At 41.5% G+C, this 15,131-nt stretch overlaps 1 protein-coding gene across 4 annotated transcripts in view; it reads right to left on the bottom strand.

Annotated features, from left to right (window-relative positions):
• Positions 1 to 15,131, bottom strand: part of DMXL2 (Dmx like 2) — a 167,765-nt gene that overhangs the window by 64,940 nt on the left and 87,694 nt on the right. For all 4 annotated transcript variants that reach the window (XM_008269002.4, XM_051821996.2, XM_051821997.2 and 1 more), the window contains exons 15-17: positions 10,080 to 10,197; positions 4,997 to 5,116; positions 857 to 1,084 (exon numbers count right to left, since the gene is read on the bottom strand). In XM_008269002.4, coding sequence (XP_008267224.3) covers positions 857 to 1,084; positions 4,997 to 5,116; positions 10,080 to 10,197 — 466 coding nt within the window. The remainder of the gene's footprint in view (positions 1 to 856; positions 1,085 to 4,996; positions 5,117 to 10,079; positions 10,198 to 15,131) is intronic.

Raw genomic sequence — 15,131 nt, forward strand, 5'->3', positions numbered from 1 at the left:
CTAGGAATTCCTTAACTAACATTCCACAGTGGCCGATCACTTTAAATACAGCTGCCAGTTCTGCCCTCCAAATTATTTACCCACCTCGCTGAGCTTAGGCCAGCCAAACTAGTCTTTCATCCTATACTTCTTTTTTTTTTTTTTTTTTTTTTTTTTTTTTGAGAGAGAGACAGAGAGAAAGGTCTTCCTTTTCCGTTGGTTCACGCCCCCAATGGCCGCTGCAGCCAGTACACTCTGCTGATCTGAAGCCAGGAGCCAGGTGCTTCTCCTGGTCTCCCATGCAGGTGCAGGGCCCAAGCACTTGGGCCATCTTCCACTGCCCTCCCGGGCCACAGCAGAGAGCTGGACTGGAAGAGGGGCAACCAGGACAGAATCCGGCGCCCCAACTGGGACTAGAACCTGGTGTGCCAGCACCGCAGGCAGAGGATTAGCCTAGCGAGCTGCAGGGCCGGCCCTCATCCTACACTTTTCTCGAAGCATCTGCCCACCCTTATTCAAATACACATAATGACACATGACTAGTACAACATGGATGAAAAGCCTTAACTTTTATAAAATTTGATTTCCAACTGAATATATTTGTTCTTTGAAAATTTACTATCACAATATTTGGATACGTAAGCAAGACATCCCACACTAAAATGGTTATTCCACTTCCTGATAAGCTGATTACATCTGTCACCAGAAATTACATCTGACGAAGACATGTTTCTAGGTATCATTACTAGAAAATAAATCTTTATTTCAATGTCAATGTAGCACATATTTCTGAAGAGTTCATCTATCTTGTCCACTAGAGAGTTCACCCATTTTGTGACCTTGAGCTAACAACTGCTCAGTATTCCAGATACCTTACCTGCTGAAGGTGTTGCTCGAATTACTTCAACTGCTCCTGGGAGATCAAGAGGTTGGCTATACACCAGCCTAGAACTCAAAATAAGTTTACTAGCAGTTTGAAGATTGGCAATTGATGAAGAATGTGGCATGGGGCTCACACTGGGAGAGGTTTCTGGAGATGAATCCACATTCTTCTGTCCAGGGACTGAAAGTAGACTCTCCGAGGAAACACCTTCTGAAGCTTTGGCTTTGAAAACAAACAATCAAATTATAAAACATGTTTACTACTATTATCACTGCTATACACATGAGCTAGAATAGCATTTTGTTATCATTTACGAAACATGACATAGGCAGCCTTGTGGTAGAGCAGGTTAAGCTCCCAGTTGCAACACCAGCATCACTTCTGAGTGCTGGTTTGAGCGCTGGCTGCTCCGCTTCCTATCCAGCTCCCTGATAATGTGCCAAGGAAAGCAGCAGAGGATGGCCCACAAGCTTCTGTTTCTATTACCCACATAGGAGACCTGTATAAAGTCCCTGGCTCTTGGCTTTGGCCTGGCCCAGCCCTGGCTGTTGTGGGCATGTGGGGGAGTCAATCTCTCTCGTCCCTTGTCAGTCACTCTACCTTTTGAATAAACAAACAAACAAATAAGTCTTTAAAAAAAAAAAGAAAGAAAAGAAACATGGATTCTTAGAAGTACTTTGGACTGGTATGGTGGAAAGAATCACTATATTCCTAAAGTTGTACTTATAAAATCTGTACTCATTAAATAAAAGGTTTCTTTGGGGAAAAATAAATAAAAAATTAAAAATTATTGTATTAAAAATAGTACGTTGGAGAAAAGCTCAATTTTCAGACTACTGCTTTGTTACCTTGGTAAATTTCTTTTCTTGAAACTATTTTACTCTTTCTTATAATACCAACTCCATCACAAGGATGCTGTCAGTCAAGAGACAACATATAAGAACTGGGTGTTCCTAACCTTTAAAACACACTAAAAGCTTAAGGAATTTGTTAACACACAAATTCCCAGGTCTAACCACGGAGACAATGATTGAGTCCATCTGGGATGGACTCTAGCAAACTGCATTTTTAATAAGCAGTCTAGGTGGTTCTCAAACAGATGGATGATGAGTCAAATTCTAAAAAATATAGTATATTCCCAGAGATGAGGAAATTTAAACGTGGAAAGCGCAATAATTTTCCTAAGGTCACTCTATGAGCTAGTGGCAAAGAAGGCAGTAGAATACCATCCTCTTAATTATCAAGAGCTCAAGCAAGATGATTTCAAGAACAAATACAAAAACAGATGCCCCAAATGTATATAGTCTTAATTGACTGGCTTGGTAGGGCATATTAACCATAATCTACTCCTAAAGAAGTTCCAGCTCTCCTGGTACAGTGGAATATAAACCTCAAAGTGGATTCAGTTATTTGGGCTTGTTACAGGTGAGGAATCCTGGGCATTACTGTTACCTATTTGTGTGTCTGCCTCTCCCATCAGGAACTCAAGAATTAAACAAGAACAGTGATAATGTCTTACTGCTTTGAACAACTCAAGAAGCACCAAAATATGCAAGAGATAATAAATGATCCATTTTGCTTCTGTGAATGTTAAACATGTCACTCCACCTTACAATGGCAGGCTACTCAGTAAGAAATATGGAAACATTTTTGATAAAAACAGAATAAGACCACAGACATGAATCAGTGGTTAAAAGATAGGTGTCCAAAACCTGGTTCTATCACTAACTAGATGTATTTTCTTAAGCAAAGAACTCCACCATCTCTTGCTATTTTCTCATCTGCAAACTAAAGTTGAACTACTTTGTTTTCCTCCCAGGTTATTGTCTAACATATACTTCACACAACTAGAAAAATATGAGCTGGAAAAGAAGCAAAGACTTTAGAGCCAAAGAGGCCTGATTTTGAAACCTGGTTCTGCAACAAACTATCATGAATGGGACTTGGTCAAGTTACATTAGTAAACTGGGGACATTATCTAGCTCATACATAAAGCACCTACCTTGGTGCATGACACCTTAAAAGTACTCAACATGTTTCCTTCACCATCTACATTTAAGCTGATCATATCATCCTCTGACAGGATATTCAACACACTGGTAAATTCAAGTGTTGGCTGTAAATGGCAATATGTTCAGTGAATATTGGAATGAAAAAGGATAGATCCTTCTGTCACAGTGGCCAAGAGCATATTATTTGCTGACCTCCTCTGTAATCTCACTTTCTGACCTTTTACTGCTGGCACAAACAGGGCAGGCAACTTTAGACACGCCCTATCTAGCTTAGGGAAACAGCAGTGGGATTCTATCTTAATAAGCAGTGAGAACAAAAGTTTTCATGTGGCTCCCATCCTAAGGATCTGTTACTATCTCTATAAATCTCTTAGCCATTCATATCTTGGTGCTCAACTCTAGAAAACACTATATTCTCTGATGGATTAAGACCAACGAAACTAGATCCCTTACTCTTGCATTTCTGTAAAACAGCATGCAAAGGACTAGAATTAAATCCAGACTTTGAAAGGTTTTTTGAATTCCCAGTTTCCCAAGAAGCTCAGGCTCAATCAGGCAAATGTAGAGATTCCACTGGATGGTTTGTATTTTCTGACCACTTCATGGTTAGAACTGCTACCAACAAATTTTAGTATAATGTGGAATACAAAGTGAACAAAAAGTATAAGTTATTGTTCATTATATTAAATGTTTAATAAAACTGTTAAATTATATTATTTCCAGGAAAAAAAAAATCTTTGGGTGGGTGTATGGCCAGCCTAGCACTCAAGCTGCTAGTCAGGACACCCACATTCCACATCAGTGTCTGGATTTGAATCCTGACTCCAACTCCTGATGCCAACTTCCTGCTAATGCAGATTCTGGAAAGCAGCAGGCAATGGCTCAAGTAGTTGGGTTCCTGCCTCTCATGTGTAAGACCCAGACTGTTTCCAGCTTCCAGTTTTGGCAATAAGACCCCTTCATCCCACCCGGCTGCTGCAGGTATTTGAAATAGTGAATTGGTGCACAGGAGATCTCTCTCTCTCTCTCTCTTTCAAATAAATAAAATTTTAAATGACGAAATCTTTTTTTATAACTCTCTCAAACATTTTGAGCTAGAGTTTCAAGTCAGTTCAGTTTGATATGCCATTCATGCAGTTCTTCATTTTAACAATTATCTCTCAGAAAATGGTTTTCTTTAAAAAATGTTTGAATTTTTGCTTCATATTTTATATTTCTAATTTATTAGGTGATTAATCTCATGTATATAGCAAAAGCATGGTTGAAATAATCTTTTAAATATTCCTGCTGCTGCCTTTCCTAATGTTTTACAAAAGCTGCTCTACTGGGGCTGACACTGTGGCGCAATGGGTTAAACCCTGGCCTGCAACACCCACATCGCATAGGGGCACCAATTCAAGTCCCAGCTGCTCTACTTCCGATTCAACTCCCTGCTAATGTGCCTGGGAAAGCAGTGGAATATGGCCCAAGTCCTTGGGCCCCTGCACCCATGTGGTAGACCCAGAAGAAGCTCCCAGCTCCTGACTTCTGATCAGCTCAGCTCCGCCCATTGTGGACATTTGGAGAGGGAGTCAGTGGATGGAAGACCTCTCTCTTTTTGTCTCTGCCTCTCTCTATAACTCTGTCTCTCAAATAAATAATTTTTTTAAAAAAAAGCTCTATTTATAAAAAAGCTTCAGAGGCTCAATCATATTTAATCTAGCGGGAATGCTCTGCTTAGTAATGTGAAGTTGATCTACACTGTACCAGATAGCAATGTGCTTTAATCAACAACAACAACAAAATACAATATTCATTCTAAGGAGGACAGAACTAATTCATATACATAGCTTCCAGAATAGAATCATAACAGGCATTAAATAATTATTAACTGTAAGAACAAATCAATCAAGATTTTCTTTTCAGTTTAACTGATGTGCCTACATACTGGCTGGTTCTTAGAAATGTTTCATTAATGACTTATTACCCCGTAATTAAAAATTTGGCAGAGAGGTTATCTCAATCCAACAACTCAATTTACAGTTCATGAGAATTTAATTTTAAATGATAAATCAACCTACAGCATGTCCTATAAAATGCATTTATGTCACATCATCTCTGCATAAAATGATAGTGTACTTACCTAAACATGCTTGCACAGATTTAAGATGAAGGTGCCACATGTGGAGAACAGAGTTATTATTGCTGTCCTTTTCAATCACTACTAGAAAGAACTTCTCTGAAAATGGTGGTGGACGATATCCTATCATTCAGATGGAAAGGATGATTAAAATGAATGTTTCCATAGGGTAAAAAAAAAAAGCACATTTTTTAAAAGCTAATAACACCTCATTCTGCACAGAAGTTGGGAAGGAAAGGGAAGGCCACAGTTTGAATACAGTCTGTCCCCTCCAAATCTAATATTGAAATTTACACCCCATTGTGAGGTATTAAGAGGACGGGCATTAAGAGTTTGGAGCCTATGAAAGGTGACGAGGGTCAGGTAAGGCTGTTGGGCAGCTCTCACAATAAAATACTGGCAACTTTACTGGAAGAGGGAAAGGGACCAGAATATACAAACATGAACGTACACACACAATCTACACTCCCCATCTCTTGCCATGTGGCATTCTGCATTCCCTGGGACTTTGCTAGCAAGAAGGCAACCATCAAATGTGGCCCTCTGACCTTGGACCTGAACTGTGAGCCAAAATAAACCTTTTTTCTTTATAATTTACCCAGCCAGTGGTCATGTGTTATTAGCAACAGAAAACAAACTACAACATTGAAGAATACATTTTCAGGAGGAGTTTTACATAATTTATGTGGCAAAAGTTGGTTAACAATCAAAGTCCAATGGAACAATATGAAAAGTATAAAAAGCCAACATAAAAAAATATGTATTAGTCAAAAATGGGACAATTTGAGCACCAAAGGAATACAATTTATTACAACACATTGATTATATGAAAAAAAAACAGCCTTGATTTCACAAAAATATAAAAAGAGAGGGCACATAAGAAAGAAAGGAAAAGAAGGCATGGAAGGAGGTTCAAGGACACGAGAGCCCAAGCCAGCCCCAAGGATGCTCCCTGAAGTGCCTGAAGCACTAACTCCTTTCCTTTGGAAAACTAGCAATTCAAAGAAAAAAAAATGAAAAGAAAAATTTGACTTGCTTTCCCCATAGGAAGATAACTTAAAAAAAATTTTAGGAGCCAGCACTGTGGCATAGCAGGCTAAGCCTCTGCCTGTGGCACTGGCATCCCATCTGGGTACCAGTTCATGTCCCAGCTGCTCCCCTTCTGATACAGCTCTCTACTATGGCCTGGGAAAGCAACAGAAGATGGCCCAAGTGCTTGGGCCCCTGCACCCACGTGGAAGAACCAGATGAAGCTTCTGGCTGCAGATCGGTGCAGCTCCAGCCATTGTAGCCATTTGGGGAGTGAACCAGTGGATCAAAGAGCTTTCTCTCTGTCTCTCCCTCTCTCTGTGACTCTACCTCTAAAATAAATAAATAAAATCTTAAAAAAATTTAAAGTCATTGTAGAAGGGCTCATGGGAGGGTACAGGAGAGTCTGTAGAAGTTCCATGTTTTTTCATGAACAGACACTTTTGGACATAGTTTTCCAAGCTGATGATTAGATCCCTCCATATATGAAAATGAGATCTATAACAGGACAACAGAAACTTTCTTTAAAAATGAAAACTCCCAATGACAACTCCTTGGCAACACACACTGCCAAACTGTGGACTCTGAACAGCATTTCTCACTAAAAGAAACAGCTTGGAGGATGACTTTCTTCTTGCAAATGGAATAGACAAGAGAAGCCTGGCATATCTTGTGCCTAAAGAACGGCAACTATCAAAATGAGGTTGTGTCAAAAGGACTTGGGACAAACTTGGAAGAGCCTTTACTAGCCTAACACAGGACCATGTGAGCATTAAAAACAATGATCACCAAAACTGAAATGTAGTAGGCAATTAAAAATCCATGAGAAATATGAATATTTCCCTAATATTATTCTATAAAGAGTTTTATTAAATATGAGTTCATAACAATATTCAAAAGATAAAGTCAAACAACCATCAATTCATGAGTAACCACTGGAGGTAACTAGGCACAAACTCCTTACTCTAAAATTGACAACTAAAAATTAAGCAATTATCTGGCCTTTCTCAAAATAACTTGTTTTTCAAAATAATCAAATAGTAATAATTGACATGGGAATACTTTTCATTACAGATGCTTTCCAACAAGTAAATAAATGGGAACTGATGTATACAATCCCTAATGAGATAACTGATTTAAAAGCAACACTATTCAATGGAGGAAACCACGAAATACAAGATTGCTAGCAAGCAACATTGCAGCCACCACCTGAATCTTCTGAACACTGGTGTCACTAAGTCAGACATCCTAACATTATGTTCCTTCTGGTATGATACAGATGACGTACTCAATATCACCTAGGAAGATGGATCTAGAACTCATCAAACCCACAGAGCTAAATTCCATTTTGTAATAAATATGGTAGACAAGAAAAAGTTTAAAAGACACCAAAAGCAAATAATCCAAGAAATTCCTAAAAAATAACTTGCTCTCAAATGTCAGTCACATAACAATACATAGAAGAGGCTGTAGCCATGACCCACTTTGCTAATCCTCCACCTGCAGCACCAGCACCCCGGGTTCTAGTCCCAGTTGGGGCACCAGGTACTAGTCCCAGTTGCTCCTCTTCCAGTCCAGCTCTCTGCTGAGGCCCGGGAAAGCTGTGGAGGATGGCCCAAGTGCTTGGGCCCTGCACCCACATGGGAGACCAGGAGGAAGCACCCAGCTCCTGGCTTCGGATTAGCACAGCGCCAGCCACAGCAGCCATTAGGGGAGTGAACCAATGGAAGGAAGACCTTTCTCTCTGTCTCTCTCTCACTGTCTATAACCTATAACTCTCTCTGTCTCTCTCTCTTACTGTCTAACTCTGCAAAAAAAAAAAAAAAAAAAAAAAAAAAAAAAGAATACATAGGAGACTCACCAGATAAAAGACTCTTAATGAAGCACAGTATGTAGGTCTTGTTTGGATGTGAACAACAAAAAAAAACCCTTAACATTTCTGAGACAATTCAATTTCATAATAGTTATTACACCTCAGGAATTGTGTTATCAATGTGATAACAGCAAACATGTAAAAAAGTCACTTTTAAAAGAGGCTGATAGTTTATCATAGTGGGTTAAGCAGCTGCCCGTGACACCAGCATCTCACATGGGCAAAGGCTTAAGTCCCAGTTATTTCACTTCTAATCTAGCTCCCTGCTAATGTGCTTGGGAAAAAGTATTCAAAGATGGCCCAGGTGTTTGAGCCCCTGCCACCTACAAGGGAAATCTGTACGAAGCTCCTGGCTCCAGCCTGGCACAGCCCTGGCTATTGCAGCCTTCTGTGGAGTGAAGCAGTGGATGGAAGATTTTCTCTCTCTCTCTCTCTCTCTCTCTCTCTCTCTCTCTCCCCCTCCCTCCCTCCCTCCCTCCCTCCCTCTTTGTAACTCTTTGAAATAAATACATAAATCTTTGAATAAAAAAGTCACTTTTACAAATGCCTATGGAAGTATAAGGAGTAAACCAATGTGACATCTGGACTTGCTTTAAAACATTCATTTTAAAACATTCATTTCTAGAGAAATGAGGAAAATAAACAAAAATATACAGTAAATCAATCAAAGTGTGATAAAACATTAAAATCTTCAATCTACATTATAGGCATGTAGACGTTAATTTAATAGACATTACATTTATGTCTATATTTGGCATTATTCATAATTCAAAGCCTGATTAATATTCAATTTAGAACCTTAGAAAGTAAAAAATAAGGCAGGAACCAGGAAGAAGAGAAATATACACATCAGGTCATTACAATAAACAGCTGTAAAATGAGAAGAACATCACAGAGAAACTTCACACAAAATCTAAAGGAAAATCAAGAAAGTACTGAGAACATCTTTTGGCCTGATTCAGCAGCGGTGTAAAGAAATATCTAAAAACAGAAACAGAAAAAAAATAATTTTAAAGCCAAGAGAGTTGGTTAACATAAAGAAAAATACCAACTTTATATAAGCACTGTTTTATAGTAGGGTGGCAGTTAGAAACAGAATGATTAATGGTAACTAGGTTATTTGGAAAGCATATAAAAAAGTTCAACCCAAATAAAGGTAAAATACTACAGAAAGGCACATCTTAAATCTATGAAGCAGTACTATCATGCTACAGTGACAGCGAAATAAAACTGAATATGACAGCTGAAAAATTAATAAGTAAAAAAACGTTCTGATGTGTGAAGAAAGACACATGAAAGAAAAATATTATACTAGTTTGTGGGGTAGAAAAAGATGGAACTCTTTCTGATTTTCAACTAAAGTAGAAAAAACTATCTGTACAATTTCAGTAGAAATAGTTTTCTTAGACATCATATAATTCTGTGATAAAAACCATCCTAACAACAATTATTATGAGCATATAGACACTCATAATCTATAACCAAATGAGATAAAGTACTTGGAAACTCTTTGTAAACTCAAAGAAAAAGAAATTTAATTCTAAAAGTAGCATGTGTCTTTTTATTGAAATAGAACATGAGTTTATCATTACCCAGTTTTAACTGCTAAGGAACATCTTAAGATAAATTATAAAGTTAAAACTGAACACCAGATTGCTGTTTTTGAAAGGTCTTATGGAGAAATTAACTTCTTTCACAAAAAAGAAATATTGTACTTCAGAGTGGAAAGTGTGAGATGGCATCTTAAATCCACAGTAGCCATGAGGTTTCCAGTGTAGCAAACAACATAATATCTTACATCTGATTTTTATCACCGGTCTGTAGCGATTTACTGGGAACTTTGTAAACCAATACTAAAATTAACTGGTTTCCTTAAGACCACAGAGAATTCATATCAAAACAATTTCATTGTAGAGTTAAATAATTAAAGTTACTTTTTAAAACACTCTAAAATCCATAAACACCATTTTTTGGCAAAAGTTTGTGTCACCAGTGAACCATTTTTCCAAATGTAATTTTCACCCACATGCCGTCTTTATCTATAAACAATTTTGACAGAACTGATGTAGCTGCTGAAAATCTGAGTGGTGATTCTGAAGAGCCATGCTCAATGAACATTTGGAAGATTTTTTTTGTTTAGGCTTAAGGCAATTTTTAAATTCAAACTATTTTTTTTTAAAGTACCTTGTGATGGTTGAAAAAATATTTCTGTTTCCTTCTTCTCCATTTCTTCCTTATGTGGCTTGTATCCTATAATGAAGTCTTCTTGGAACACATGGAGCAACTGTGTGTGTGAGCCACACTACAAATATGAAAAATTTAAAAGTGAGGCATTATCTTTGAAATTCCTTGTCTTCTACCAAATACTAATGCAGAAGAAATGAATTTCTCTAACAGCTTCTAACTAACACAGAGGAAAAAAATAATTTAAACTATCTTAGCTAGGGAAAAATTACTTTTGAAGACGCTGTAGCCAAGAGCACAGAAGAGTTATAGTGAAAACAGACCTGCAAGTTTGCTTCTCAAAATAAATAGAAAACAGAGTTCAGTAACGTGCACCACTTTGAGCCTGAAGCACCAGTTCCTGCAGCTGGCTGGAGAGGCACGTTAACTACAGACACCTTAGACTGGTACACAACTAGTAGCTTTTCCAATTCTACTGGAGAACAACAACAAAACCCAGAAAGAGCCTCAAAACACTCTAAAGAGTTGTCTGGTAGGAACTGAGAGGTACCCTATTAATAGCCAGGGAGATGATACCGCTGCAGAAACAGATGTGCACGTAAGTAACTAGGAGGTCTAGAAGGACGGATGAAACGTCCCTGTCAGCTCTATGCTACAGGAGCATGATTTGATTCCATAGAGAAAAAAAGACAAGGAAGTGAAATTCAAGGAAAAACAAAAGCTTATTCTGGAAGTGTTTTGTGTCAAGATTATCAGATGGCTGTCTACAGAATTTAAGAAATGGGAGCATCTCTGACTATCTTGGCACTAGATTAACAGTGATGGAGCAAGGACAAAAAGCCTTAGATGCATTCTGACATCTCACCTGCATAACAGCAAGCAGGTCCCCATTTCTCTGCCCTTCTAATACAGCCCCACCCCTTGGCCAGTCTGCCCTGCCTGCACTGCTGGACACACCACTATCTGAAGAGTTAGCCATCAGCCTGAGCTCTTCCCACTCTTCCCAAGCTCTCTCCGCAACTCAGCAGCTCAGCCTGAGTCCAGCCTCAGCTTCAGCCCAACCCCTCCTCAGCTCAAACTGTGATCTCGCAGGATTTAGAACGAGCCCAAGCTCTCCCTCTGTCTCAGCAGCCCAGCTTCAGCTCAGACCCAGAGGAACGAACCAGTGGATAGATATTTTCTCTGCCTGTCTCTCTGTTTCTCCTCCTTTCCAAAAAAGAAAATTTTTACAAAACCATGCTAAGTCAGAGCGGACCATGCAAAGGTACTTAAAGAAGCTCATGTGAGCCAGCACTGTGGCATAGCGGGTAAAGGCCACGGTCTACAGTGCCAGCATTCCATGAGAACAATGATTTGAGTCATGGCTATTCCACTTCCAATCCAGTTCCCTGCTAATGTGCCTGGGAAAGCAGTGGAAGATGGTCCAAGTCCTTGGACCCCTACACCCATGTGGGAGATTTGGATTTGGCTCAGCCCTAATGACTGCAGCCATTGGGGAGTGAACCAGCAGATGGAAGATTCTCATTCTCTCTCTCTCTCTCTCTCTCTCTCGTCTCTCCTTCCCTCTCTCTCTATAGCTCTCTATAAAGTGTCTTTCAAATAAATAAATTTTTTTTTTAAAAAAGCAAAAAAAGAAAAGAAGCTGCTCATGGAAAAACAGGATTAAAAGCAGACTCATAGAATGGCAAATGCCCTAAACAGCACTCTGGCCTCAGAATCAGCCCTTAAGGCATTCGGATCTGGCTAAAAAGCCCATGAGACTTTCTCAGGCATGGAAAGCCAACACTCGTGGCAAGAGGACAGGAGAGGAGGAGAGGGGAGGGGAGGGGAGGGGAGGGGAGGGGAGAGGAGAGGAGGGGAGGGGAGAGGAGAGGAGAGGAGAGGAGAGGAGAGGAGAGGAGAGGAGAGGAGAGGAAAGAGAAAAGAAAAGAAAAGAAAAGAAAAGAAAAGAAAAGAAAAGAAAAGAAAAGAAAAGAAAAGACCTAAATGTAAGATCTCTGTGAGTGAGATCCTTCTCTGAAGGAGGAGAGAACTTCCACTTTGATTATGGCCTTGTCTAAATAAGGTTGGAGTTTGTGAACTCAAGAGGCTTCTATAGCCTTGGCAGCTCATTATAAGAGCCTCAGGTGATTACTGATGTCATAAATAAGAGTGTCAATTTGTTAAATCAACAATGGGAGTCAACTGTGCACATGTAAGACTCTGTCCTTAATGTGTTGTACTATAAGAGTTAATGGTAAAACTGATCTTCAAACAGTACTTTTACTTCGTGTGTCTGTGTGGGTGCAATCTATTAAAATCTTTACTCAGTATAGAGTTGACCTTCTATATATAAAGATAATTAAAAATGAATTTAATGAAGAATGGGATGGGAGAGGGAGTAGGAGATAGGAAGGTTTGCGGGTTGGAGGGTGGTTGTGGGGGGAAGAACCTCTATAATCCAAAAGTTGTACTTAACTGTGGGGAGCAACCCAGACTGGACTGAGTTACTGGAATTAAGACTTATTCTATGCATCTGCTCTCCCACAATATGGCGCTGGGAGAGAAGAAAACAGCTTCTACGCAGCTGCCTCTTGCCAACTTGAGTGATGACCTCCAGGAGCTGATCCTGCTCCTGATTGGAGGAGAGCAGCATACTCGGCATGTGGGCAGCCGAGTTAGGATTGGCGGAGGAGGACTATAAAGGAGGAGAGAGACGGCATGCACCAGGAACATCTAGGGGGAACATCTAAGAGGAACACCTGTGCAGCCCCCGAGAGAGCCGGCTGGCAGTGCGCCGCTCCCCCGCAGAAGTGGGGAATGTGGCAGGGGGAACCGCCCTTCCACGGAGGTGGAAGGGTCGGTAGCCAACCCGGGAAGAACCAGCAGCAAACCCGGGGAGGGCCGAGCAGACAAAAGAACAGCGCAGGGTCCTGTGTCGTTCCTCCATGAAGACGGGGACCGACATAATGGTGCCGTGACTCGGATAGCAAACTTAGGAGGGAAGAAACGGGAAGAAGTGGAAAATACCGGAGAGAGAGACTAGCAAAGAGCCTAGGGAAAAGCCGGATGAAAAAGGTGCCGGAAGAAGCTATCGAAAGCCTAGGCATAGACTCGGATATGGACTGTGGGAAAGAAGTTAGGATTTAAAGTGAAAGCAAGAAGAAACAGACTCAGATACGGACTGCAGGTTGAAAGTGAAAGTGAAACCTATAAGAAACTTAGACTTGGATACGGACTGTGGGGAGAGGCCAGGAGAAATGAGGGAGGAATATTGTTGGAAGAAAACTTAGGGAAACATACCGGGTAGAGAAAAATGTTAGGGAGGATGAAGCCGCGAGTGCAGGCCGAGGCGGAGACGTAAGCCAGCTTGGAATTCTTCAAGTCAGCCCGGGGAGCAAAAGGCGAAAATCTGGAACCAGAGGCAGAGACGTGGGCCGCCAGGTTGGAATTCGCCAGGTTAGTCCGGGGAACTTGGACTGAATGCCGGCAGCGGAAACGTGAGCTACGCTGTGTGATTCGCGGAAGCCGCCGCGTGCAGAGAGAGCACGGGGTGTGAATAGATAGGGAACGCGGGGCTGGCGCGAGGCCGTGGTGCGGGCGCGAAGGGCATGGAGACCGCGGAGCGCGCGAAGCCAAGCCGCGCAGATGGGAGAAGCGCGGGCTGAAGCGGCTCAGAGCCGGGAAGCCGCCGAGAAGCAGCCTCGGGGCGGGCGCCGGTAAGCCGCAGGGATAAGAGAAACAGAAGTTTAGAAGTAAAATGAGAGAAATAGGAATGCTGGTAGATAGAAGTAAAATAGGAGAAATAGGAATGCCTGGAGATAGAGAAATAGAGAAAAATAAGGCCTCCCCACAACACAGCAATGAGAGAGCTTGGATTCGGTCTGCCTGATTAGGACGATAAACACCTGCGGGTGGCTAGCAGCTTATGCGCCGCAGGTCACCGAAGACAGGCACGAATTAACATCAATAAGTCTCCCCACAATACGGCAATGAGAAGGCTTGGATTCGGTTTGCCTGATTGCTAGGTTTTGTAAGCACCTGCAGGCAGTTCTAGCAGAGCAGAGCATGCGCTGCAGGGCACAGAGCATGCGCTGCAGGGCACCGAACACAGGCACGCATCAGCGCCTAAAAACCTCCTCACAACATGGCGAAGAGAGGACCCGGATTCGGTTTGCCTGATTGGTAGGACTTGTAAGCACCTGTGGGCAACTCTAGCAAGCAGAGCAGAGTGTGTGCCACGGGACACTGAAGACAGGCGTGTATCAACGCCAAAAAAATAAAAAGAAAGGGGGATCTGTGGGGAGCAACCCGGACTGGACTGAGTTACTGGAATTAAGACTTATTCTATGCATCTGCTCTCCCACAATATGGCGCTGGGAGAGAAGAAAACAGCTTCTACGCAGCTGCCTCTTGCCAACTTGAGTGATGACCTCCAGGAGCTGATCCTGCTCCTGATTGGAGGAGAGCAGCATACTCGGCATGTGGGCAGCCGAGTTAGGATTGGCGGAGGAGGACTATAAAGGAGGAGAGAGACGGCATGCACCAGGAACATCTAGGGGGAACATCTAAGAGGAACACCTGTGCAGCCCCCGAGAGAGCCGGCTGGCAGTGCGCCGCTCCCCCGCAGAAGTGGGGAATGTGGCAGGGGGAACCGCCCTTCCACGGAGGTGGAAGGGTCGGTAGCCAACCCGGGAAGAACCAGCAGCAAACCCGGGGAGGGCCGAGCAGACAAAAGAACAGCGCAGGGTCCTGTGTCGTTCCTCCATGAAGACGGGGACCGACACTTAACAAAATTTATATTTATTAAATAAAAGTTTTCTATTAAAAAGAGTTTATTTTGGTGCAAAAAAAACTGAAATTCACTCAGTTTTTTCCTAACATGCATTTTCCCCAAACTTCCCCAAGACCCCTCATTTTAATATCACATGGTAAAGAATGCAGAAAGGGTTAACATCTAGTCCATTCAAAATTAGGATTTCTATGGGAAAGAAGCCAACTCACTCATCTTACACTGGAGGAACAAAGGCATGGAGTCTAGGGGGAAAAAAGTTAATGATTTCCCAGGAGGCT

The sequence above is a fragment of the Oryctolagus cuniculus genome, chromosome 12 (genome assembly GCF_964237555.1).
Source record: "Oryctolagus cuniculus chromosome 12, mOryCun1.1, whole genome shotgun sequence".
Lineage (NCBI taxonomy): Eukaryota > Metazoa > Chordata > Mammalia > Lagomorpha > Leporidae > Oryctolagus > Oryctolagus cuniculus.